The sequence below is a fragment of the Drosophila virilis genome, chromosome 3 (genome assembly GCF_030788295.1).
Source record: "Drosophila virilis strain 15010-1051.87 chromosome 3, Dvir_AGI_RSII-ME, whole genome shotgun sequence".
Classification (NCBI taxonomy): Eukaryota; Metazoa; Arthropoda; class Insecta; order Diptera; family Drosophilidae; genus Drosophila; species Drosophila virilis.
Window position 1 is genome coordinate 3,339,632 of NC_091545.1, and position 10,474 is coordinate 3,350,105.

A 10,474-nucleotide genomic window follows, 5' to 3' on the forward strand; every position below is an offset into this window, starting at 1 on the left:
TAGCTGCCTCTGTCGCTGAGCTTCAAAACTCGACTGAGGCGGCAGCCTCCGATTCTCCAACAATTCTCAAGCTCAATTGGGCTGCCGCTGCTGCAGATAGGCGGATGATGCTGCAGCGTAGCTCCAATTGAATGCCGCCTTATCGGTCGTGGCAATCTCTAGACCTTTTCGTTGTCGCTTATCATTTGTTTTGGTTCCACTTGTCATACCCTGTACCAATAGAAAATGCGTAGAAAGGGGTATCAAGTTGTGCAAACAGAAGCCAGCATCTTCGTTCCTATAAAGAATATACATATTCCCAAGCTTTAAGAGCTAGATGTGCCACATACATTTTTTACCAATCGGACTAAGGAAAGAGGAACCACAACCGCTGCCTACGGTGCGCAGCTTGAATCGTGTCTGTATAAAAGTAAATGGGAATATATGTTACGACCATACTCATCTCAATACGGGGTATCTACTAGTCGTGCACTTAACTAGAGCACACTAAGTTGTTTACACTTAAGTATGTTGTGGGGGGTTTCACACAATTTATTTCTAAGAACGATGATGAGTCGCCATGGATGATGTGATAATTTACAATGGGACAGTCGTGTGGATTCGTGTGGACTTAGGCTCATGGCAGGCTCTATTTACCTGACAGTTAAACAAACTACTTACAACATAAGACTAGTGGCTCACTTGGTAACCGGCTTATCAGCAGGCGCCTCGTCCAAGAGTCGCGCGCGCTTTTGTATCTTGAGCCACAGCTGATCATACGGCCGCTCCAGCTCCGTTGACGTTTTGGGTATGCCCACGGCGCGTCTCATTTCCGGCGAGAGCAGCAGCAGATTTTGCGCCAAACCAAAGCTACTGGAGGCCACCCAATAGACGCACAGCGCCGACGGCACCGTGCAGGCCACTGGCACCATCAACACGCTGAGACCTCTGAAACAATTGTTGGCTATGTTCTGTAGACGTGTGGGCGGACGCGTGCGCGTCATAGTCTGCAGCTCAACGATGGCGAGATTGATGAGTCCCAGTGTGACGGGCAGAATATAGGAACTATCTACTACAGTTAGATTTGGTATCCAACCTATGCCGCCAATTGTCAGCTCTGTGGCTATGATTTGTGCCTTCAGCGTTGTGGGATCCGGCAACATGTAAACCAGATTACGCAAGGCTACAGACTGGAATATCCACAACGGTATTTGACCCCAGAGCACAATGACCGTCTTCATGGGATGGCAATTATCACGCACTATTAGATTTTGCCATTGCTTCTTGATCTGCAAGGTAAAAGTTTATGTTTTTAATAATCTTAGAAAATATGCATTGCACGCAGACAAACCGAACGCCTGTAGACAATTTGCGTTTGCTTGTCGCTCCACTTGAACTTTTGCTTGGCCATAGCCGCCTCGCGTTTCAGCTCCTCCACTATGGCCGGCATTTCCAGTGCAATCTGCTCTATTCGCGCCGTTATCTTGTGCTGGTAAATGGTCAACGGCAACGTGACTACGCTGCGAAACAAAAACGTGGACAGCACAATAGCCGCCCACCAGGGCAGTCCACTGTAGTCATGTATTTGGGTCAGGGCATCCTGCATATAAGCCACAGGTGTGCTGTTCGACAATGTCTGCCAGAAGCCGACCAGCCCGCCGGCACTTGCCAGCTGCGATGCTGCCGTTGCTGCTGCTGCGGTTTCTGTAGAGGCATGCCGGCGTGGATTTGTGGCACTCGCACGTAGATAACCATATTTACAAACAGCGGTAAACTGGGATCGCCTACAAGCGCCCAGAATTAGTGACATTATACAAAACACAAGCCAAGTTGTTACCACATTTTTTTCCAATGTGACCGTGCGCAGGCTTTGCAGAAAATACCAACAAACTGTTATTTAACAGTCAATGCGCATGTTATGTGATGGAGGATTTAACAGTGCTGTATCTTAATTGGTCGATGTTGCGTCGCACCGTTCGGTCGCACAAAAGTAAAATTAACAAGTTCAATAAAGTAAAGACACGGATTTATTTGGGATTATATAGTTAAAGTTATGAATATACCCCAATGGCATACAATACCAGCGGTGGCACTAAATCAAATATTCGACTATCTCGATTCTCGAGACCGCAGAGCTGCGGCCAATTGTTGTTGGGCATGGAGGCATCATTTTTTTCAAAGACGGTAAGTCCAGCAGAATCCATTATGTACATATGCATGTGTATGTATATAAGCACAAGTGTATGTGTGCATATATCTATGCATGGCTATGTTTGTGGGGATTTTCGCTTTTGCGTCTCAAACAAACAAAGTGCTGCTGCTGCTGTGTGTGACGCACAGCTGTTCTCGCAGATGCCCATCGGGAGGGGCAAGTGTGTGTTTTTCTTTTTGGCAAGCCTTGAAAGACAACAAAGCATTTATTAATACGTGTAATAACAAAACAAAGCGCGGCCATACAAACACACACACACACACACAGGCGCACAATGAAAATGTTGCTACACCAATACAAACACACACGCATACACGTAGCCAAACACACAGCTGATGTCGACGTCGCTGCCACAGTGCTCAAGAAAAGTCATCGTATAGGTTTTAAAATAAAAAAAAAGTAACAATTAGTGCTAAATTCAAAACAAGCATATATAATCGTTTATATAAGTGAATTATAATAATTGTTATATCCAGTCAATGCCCAAACTGACTATATACTTATTTCGCGCAGTGTACATGACGTACAACGTGGAAACTGTATTTGTTAATAGTTGTTTCTTGTTATATTTCTACTTTCGCTGCGGCAACAGCTATTTTAGAAACTTTCGCTTTCACATCGACGTGGCCCAGGATGACCAACTGACGTTCTTTCATCACAGCATGGCCAATCTGGCCAAGGAGCTGGTCATAGTCTTCGATTTTCACAATGCCTTTCATATACAAAAAATGCGGCGGCTGCTCTACAAGTAAGTGCAAACCAATAAACATCATATTTAACCCGAGATAATATTCTAATTTCTTTCCCTAGAGCGGCGCGCTGTGATAATATTCGGGCCTTGCGTTTCCAAACCAACAATGTGGGTCTTGTGGCTGCCGGCAATATGCACAGCGAACATCTGGTCGCCATAGAACAGTAGGAGATATAACTAAAATACTTCATTATCGTTGCTAAATCCTTGTTTCCCAATTCAGGTGTTTTGTGGAGCCACTGAAGTTGATTTTAGGCCGCAAGAATCAGGCGTGTCAGGTATTGGATCTGGGTGCCATTGAAGCGCTTACCTATTATGGTCAGGACTTTCTCAAGGCCATGGGCAAGCCGCAGGAGCTGCTGCAGTTGACGCTGTCCAGCATTAAATACGATCCTAGTCACTATCCCATACTCGGGCTGGACACCACGCTGCTGCAAAAATGTGCCGCACTGCAAGTGCTTTCGCTGGACTACGACACGCTCAACGATGAGCTACTGCACACCATACAGGTGCTGCCGCTGCGTAAGCTGCTCATTGTGGTGCACGGACTCGATCAGGAGGAGCATTCTGATGTCTCGGAGGCCGCTTGGTCCAACTTTTCGACACATTTCACGGACATTGAACTGGTGCTGACGCTCGTCTACGCCTATGAGGCTGTTGAGCAATTGGAATTGCGCATTCTGCGCCGCAACATGCCTGTCACGCACATCCGCATGCTCTTCTGTGAGTTCATGAACGAAGAGGCGCTCGACTGGATGTCCGTGCACAATAGCGACACGCTGCGCAGCATCTATTACATTGATTCGGTGAGCAAGCATTCCAATCGCATTGACTACATGCGTCAGACCAGACTACAGGATCCATTTGTCATGCTGTCCTGGCGCTGCAAGCAGCTCGAGGAGATTGTCGTGCACGGCTACACCATGGATCCGCACAATCTGCTTGGCATTGCACGCCTGCGTGGTCGCCAGCTGCGTCGTCTAGAAGTATCTCAAATCGACTGGGAGCCCAACGTCGCAGCGCAGCCCGTTTTTAATCAGGTGAGTGGCTGAGATTTATGCCTATGCCCGACGGTCTGACTGATGTTGTTTGCAGGAAATGTGCTCGTTGTTGGGACAACAATGGAGGCCAGTTGAGCCGGAGCAGTTGCCAAGCGAAGGCTATGGCCCTGTCGACTATGATGTGCGCGATAAGTATGTTTTTGAATTAATGCGAAAGGATCTGAGCCATTAAAGCACAAATCAACCAAAAATCGAATAAAGCAACGTCATGCAACAGCAACATCAACAACAACAACAACAACAACAACAAAACACGACTCACAATATAATACAACATGACACGTGATCAAATCGAGCGCATAGAAATTTGTAGCGTTTAGTAAACTTTTATGTAGGCAACTAAAAAAAAAAAACAAAAAAGAGCAAAAGAAAACCCTAAAAGGAAAAGCGATCAATTAACTTTTTCTGTTAAGTTAAATAAAACGATTTTTGATAGATAATAATACAACAACCGTAAACAATTATAAAATTGGCAAGCCTTTATACAACTTACAATTTTCTTTCGTATGTTAAACTATGTTAACTTAAAATTAAATTTTGTTCGGCCACACAGCAAATATGAATGCAAGAAACGGCATAAAAGACTTGAGCACTTCAAATGCAAATGAAAAATGTAAACGAATTGTAAACAAAAATCCAACAAAAATAACAGGCAGTTTGTTGTAAAAAAAAAAAAACAAGTAGAGCAACAACAAACAGCGACAAAAATAAGATAGGTAGAGAGAGAGAGCGAGGGAATGAGGGAAGATAAACATCATTTTATAAGCAACAACAACTGTGATTTAAACAAAATGCAAGCAAGCAAAAGAAAAGCCAGTTACCGCAGCGGCAGCAACAACAACAACAACAACCAATTGTTAAGCAAATTGTCTAGTTAGCTAAGTAAAATATTAAAAACATTTAAGAAAAACAACAAACAAAAAAAAACGTGTTAAAAAATGATTGTAAACCAAGCAAACACACACAAAAAACAAAGACCAATGTCAAATTGTTAGCTCAATCAATTGGCGAAAAAAAAACCCAAAAAAAAAAATTGTTAACTTTTGTAAGATGAGAATATGTAATGTAAAGTTGGCGCTCAATTGTGATAGAACAACAACAAACACAACAAATGTAACAACAACAGCCAACAGATCGCACACAATCCGATCCGATGGTCGTTTTCGTTCGCCAAGCGCCGCCATTTGTGTAGTTTTCCAAAAGTGATATTAGCAGCTTATGTAAAGCAACAATTAACAAATGCATATTGTAAACAACACACGTCTCTATATATACATATATTTAATAATATAAGGCATATGTATATTTGTGACAGTCCAGTTAAATGGCGTGTGTTGTCAATTTGTTAAGCGAGACATGCGTTAGCCAGAATTGATAACAATACCAATTCAAAACCGTCAAAACCGATTCAATCAATCGTAACACTCGAGTATTTTGTATTTTCGTAGCAACAGGCATTCATTTATACAATAACAACTAATATAGTTTACTTATGTTTGCACAAAAAAAAAACCAAACAAACAAACAAAATGCAGCGCAGTTAGTTATACAAACAAAACTGCTGCCAGGACAATTGCCCCTGGGCACAGAAGCACCAGCAGCTGAGCAGCTAGGCAAAAAATATATAAAAACATAAATGGTACCTGAAGATCACTTTGAGCATTTACGCGAACAACTCACAAAGAACTTTGCTCAAATTAAGCTAACAAACAAAACAAAATAAAAACAAATCTATTAAATGAAATAAACGAAAGACTGAACAAAAGCGTTGCAAAGCTCAGCGTCAAGGCCAGCCTAGGGGCAGTTGTCCAAAAAGTACCAAAAATGCAGCAACAACAACAACAACAATAACAGATTCAAAACAAATGCGATCTCAATGACAACACTGAACACTATCCAACCATATGTGTTATATATAACATATATATATATATATATATATAACTTACAAAAACATAAAGCTATGCATGTATTTTTGTTATAAACTTCAATAGCGAATATTAATTTATAAAAGAGATACAAAAGAGTGCAAATCATGTGTAATAAGAAGCAATCGTCAATGTGTGTGTGTGTGTGTGTGTGTCTGTATGTGTCTGTATGTATGTACAACACAAACAACAACAACCACAATGTTATTTAGTTAAGCCTAGTACATACCAACAACAACAACTAAATGTGATAAACGTGTCATGCTGCTTCCAACAACAACAACAAGAACATCAAGAACAACAACAGCACCAAAGAAAACACATGAATCTATAAAGAAAACGCAACTGTTCCAAGCTATTCCCTTAAAGAAAATTCTTTTAAATATGCTACATAGCAAATGTCAATAATTGTAGCTAAAAAACTTCTATGCAATTGATTTATTGTTTAACAATCCATTCAAGTATTACAATTTATTCACGCAAACTGCAAACACTTCCAACGCTGCGTATGAGTAACATTTTATTTTGTATACAAAAAGAACACAACAAAAAAAAAAAAACACAGAATAAGTCTATATTTTATATGCCATTTATTGTATTTAAAATTTCGAAAAGAAAACAACAACTTTTTGTAAATCATTCCATACACAAATTAAGCTAACGTATGTATTAGAAAAAGAAGATGAAGAAAAAACAACAACAACAACAGCAGCAAGCAGCAAAAGAACAGCAGGAGACGGAATTAAGGAACAGGAGGCATGTTAGAATAGAAGAATAGAAAACAAGAACAACAAGAAACAGCCGTGCATTATGAACAACAACAAATTTATATATATGCAAGTTATGCTTAAAGATAACATAAGAGCAAAAGTGTATAGAAGAAAGCTGTGATAACAAAAAGGCAAACAACAAAATAACACGTAACAACAACAAACAACAAAGGGAAGAGTAAGAAGCAAGGAGAACTTAAAGTACACAAAGCCAATGCGAAACATATGCGACCAACCAAAGGTTAACAACAAAACTTTTGCAAACAAAACAAAAAAATAAGAAAACAAGTAACAAAACAAAACCAACAAAAATCAGTAAGTGAAAACGTTTAAGAACAAGTAGAAAGCAGAACGGCCAAACAAAAAAAATGTCGCTGGTTCTAAGTTTATATGAAATATGCAAAATAGTTAACTTAGCGATTGAACTTAGAAAGATAGAAAACAATTAAATGAGCACAAGATATAGGAAAACTTTTCAAAATAAAAGTGAAAACTTGACAAAATGAATGTAAAAACTGAAGTGTTTAAGCAGCAAAAAAGCAACAACTGGAAAAACCTGCAAGAAACTGTGCACATTACAAAAAAAAAAAAAAAAAAAACCCTCCCAAAACAAATATGCAATGCTAATGGGCATGCAATTATTTTAAGTTGAACAAAAAAGAAAATGCATTATATTATTTGCTAGCCTTTTTCAGTTGTGCAAAGAATTGTAAGCTTCTTTGTGGCATATGCAATATCATAAATCTAAGCAAGTTACACAAGAAAAAAAAAAAAAACAAATTATATACCACATTAATGAAAAACAAACAAGCAAAATTTGACAGTAGCAATGGAAAAATGTATTCAAAAGAAAATCTAATAAACATCAATAAACAACGTTCTAAAAGTTATCAAGATTTTTGCTTGAAGAACATAGAAATGCTATTAAATAAAAGAAATGTATATATAATTATTTGTGCAATATGAAAAAGGCACTTGACTTTGTATAAGGCAATTAACTAATTGAAAACTTTAATGCTTATTGCCATTAATGAAAAACTTTATAAGAATTAATTGCAGCTTCTTGCAGAAGCGAAGTATTCACATGTTTGTTGTGTCAGATTATGGATATTGAGGAAGTTGAACCTGCTGGATTATTGTTATTGTAGATCAACCTTCAAGCTATCAGCTGCAGCACAGGTAAATGTAGTCTTGGGCCATATTCATACACTAGTCAAGGGCTCATCTGACGAGGACTCAAGGTCAAGGTACTCTAGAGATTAAGGTAAGTCCGATTCCCCATTGTGCTGATACACATATATATAGACTTCGGCTTAACTTTATCCATCTCAGTATAGAGATTCAACTCATCTACCAAGGACTGCAACAAGGTACTCGAGAGACTCTAGCTTCCATCCACATATTTATATATAGTCTTGGGCCTTACTTTACCCATACACTATACTGGGAGTCAACTCTTCTCTATACCAAGGACTGCAACAAGGTACTCTAGCTTCCATCTGATACAGGTAAGTCCGATTGCCTAGTGTGCTGACGCACACACACATTTGCATATCCATGCAACATTCACGATAAAAAACAATAAAAAAATGGATAATAGCTTTAATAATCCGCATGAGGTAAAGTTATGGCCGTGCTGGATAATGAATATGAGAGATAAGCCACGCCTCTGCTGCGCCCCCGTGACAGACGTTTCAATATATGTATTTGATTGCCTACTTCAGGGCGCCAGCAGCAGCTGTTACACAATCAAAACATCAACAAAAGACGCACCCAGCACACACACACACACGCACACACACACGCACACAGACAGTTGATAAGTACTTCCGCTTGCTGCGCGCAGACGCAGAATCCGTGAGCTTTTTTCAGTCCTTGAACTTTTGACCTTGTTTTTGATATTTCTCCGGCTCTGATGTTATGTAAGCGGCAGCAGCTGCGTTATGCAACACGGTCGTACGTCGCAAGCAAATTGCAGTGCGTCTTCACAGTGCTTGTCCAACTGTAAGGCATTTGCCGAGTTGATAAGACGCATTTAGCCGGCATTTGGGCCCAGAGATAGCGACTGTGAATGTGTATTGAATGACTGGGCGAAACTTATCTGGAAATTGGCCACATTTGTTTGGTCAGACAGACGGACTAACAGACAGACAGACAGACGAACGAACGGATGTTATTAAAGAAAGACGGAGCTGTTGTCAGCATTCGGGTAATAGAAATATGATATACATCTGATTTGCAACGCACGGCTGAAGCTAGTTGAATATGAATTCTAACGCTCTCTAGCCTAAGTACGTTCAAATAGCGCACAGTTTGGACGGCACTGACAGCACGCTGTGCTGCTAAAACTGTTAGCGCAAAGCTCTTAAATACCCATTATATAATGTCTGAAAGGGGGTATCACTTAGTTGGGCATTTGCATGTCACAAGCAAAAGAAAGCAATCCCATTATGTATATATATATATATTCTGGATGAGCATCTCGTCATATCCATAGAGAACTATAAGATATAGAGACTAAAGCTACGGATTGTAGGGTATCAAAATTTGTTGATTTTTAGCAACAGTTTTGTTTGGCACCTTGCGAAAATTAACAAAGCGTAGAGTCGCTAAATTTACGATAAAAAATCTAGCATTCTCTGTACGACTTACCCACTCCACACCCATTGAAAAGTAAGGCCTATAGGCTTTCTTTTTTACACTCTATCTGAAGGGTACAAAATTTCATCAAAAATAAACACAAATGTTATGGATTTGATCAAAGTAAACCAAGAAGCTCAGATGCTGTGAAATGTAATTTACGACAACTTGTAGCTGACTACAGGGTATTGCCTAGTCGCGATCAGCGCTGCTTTTATTTATTTGTATTGATCATGGTAGCCTTTTGGCTGCATTTGGCGCTCTAGTCATGATTGACACACTCCAAGAAGCATTGAATATTTCAGGCATAACGTAAGCGATGCATGAGTAACGCCAGATATCACAGCAAAGAGTATTTTTTATAGAGTATATAACAACACACATATAAGTTGTGTGAAAAACGCAGAAGGAAAGCTTCGCTGCAGCAGCCGCTAGGAGCGGCAGAGCGAGAGCGAGAGAGAGAGGGAACAGTTCGAGCGTCTGCGCGTGCTCTCACTGACGCACACACACACACACACTCTCTCTCTTGATAGCTCGCTCTCTTTCGCTCTGGCTCTATGGGTCTCTGTCGCTTCGGCGGTTGAGCAGTCGATTTTTGCACAGTCGAAAAATTGTAAGCAGCAATCAACAGCAAACTGGGAACACAAGAAGCGAAGCAAGCCAAAAAAAAAAAAAAATAAAACTGTAAAACTGAAGAAAAAAAAACCATTGCATGAAATTTGCTTGTAAAATTGAAAGACGCGTGTGTTATTTTTTAAAAAATAAATTAAACGAGTGTGCTTTCGACTAAAAAAAAGTATTGCATATTTTGTTAGCTGTGGTTGCCGCTGCATTTAAAAACGAACCCACATTTTGATACCTTTTACGAGCAGCTCCTTGGCTCATATATATACGCCCTAACCCAACGTTAACGGTGCTAAACAAAAAGAATTCGGCTAGCTGTTTTATTAACTAGCACAAAAGGTGAGTGGACGCAGCGTGTGTTGCATGCAACATGAACATGCAACGGCAATGTCTGTCAAATTTATGAGTTTTCAATTCGCGCTCTCTCTCTCTCTCTCTCTCTCTCGCAGCGGTCGTGACGTAACTGTCAGTGTGTGTGTGTGTGTGCGTATGTGTGCGTGCGTTAAATA

The 10,474-nt window shown here is 40.2% G+C and overlaps 2 protein-coding genes across 4 annotated transcripts; one reads left to right on the plus strand and one right to left on the minus strand.

Moving 5' to 3' along the window:
* Positions 1-67: 67 nt before the first annotated feature.
* Positions 68-1,839, minus strand: LOC6624060 (cytochrome c oxidase assembly protein COX18, mitochondrial). 3 transcript variants are annotated; one of them, XM_015175512.3, is made up of 3 exons: positions 1,331-1,839; positions 661-1,268; positions 68-210 (listed from the first exon to the last, which is right to left on the minus strand). In XM_015175512.3, exons 1-2 carry the CDS (start codon positions 1,787-1,789, stop codon positions 678-680), a joined length of 1,050 nt encoding a protein of 349 aa, XP_015030998.1. In that variant the 5' UTR covers positions 1,790-1,839; the 3' UTR covers positions 68-210; positions 661-677. The 3 variants fall into 3 exon arrangements, with proteins under 3 accessions (XP_015030998.1, XP_002046270.2, XP_032290459.1); XM_002046234.4 differs by having other exon boundaries at positions 71-210; positions 682-1,268; XM_032434568.1 differs by lacking the exon at positions 68-210 and having other exon boundaries at positions 507-1,268.
* A 78-nt stretch (positions 1,840-1,917) lies between these two features.
* On the plus strand, positions 1,918-7,322 carry LOC6623718 (uncharacterized). Its single transcript, XM_002046235.4, has 5 exons — positions 1,918-2,163; positions 2,784-2,939; positions 3,002-3,106; positions 3,166-3,982; positions 4,038-7,322. The coding sequence occupies exons 1-5, from the start codon at positions 2,033-2,035 to the stop codon at positions 4,173-4,175; spliced, it is 1,347 nt and encodes a 448-aa protein (XP_002046271.1). The 5' UTR covers positions 1,918-2,032; the 3' UTR covers positions 4,176-7,322.
* Positions 7,323-10,474: the final 3,152 nt, after the last annotated feature.

Coding starts and splice junctions, on each gene's coding strand:
- LOC6624060 (XM_002046234.4), bottom strand. CDS start 1,789: ATGTCACTAATTCTGGGCGCTTGTAGGCGATCCCAGTTTACCGCTGTT. Junction 1,269..1,330: donor AAATTGTCTACAGGCGTTCG/GTTTGTCTGCGT, acceptor TTTACCTTGCAG/ATCAAGAAGCAATGGCAAAA.
- LOC6623718 (XM_002046235.4), top strand. CDS start 2,033: ATGAATATACCCCAATGGCATACAATACCAGCGGTGGCACTAAATCAA. Junction 2,164..2,783: donor CATCATTTTTTTCAAAGACG/GTAAGTCCAGCA, acceptor CTGCGGCAACAG/CTATTTTAGAAACTTTCGCT. Junction 3,107..3,165: donor CATCTGGTCGCCATAGAACA/GTAGGAGATATA, acceptor TTCCCAATTCAG/GTGTTTTGTGGAGCCACTGA.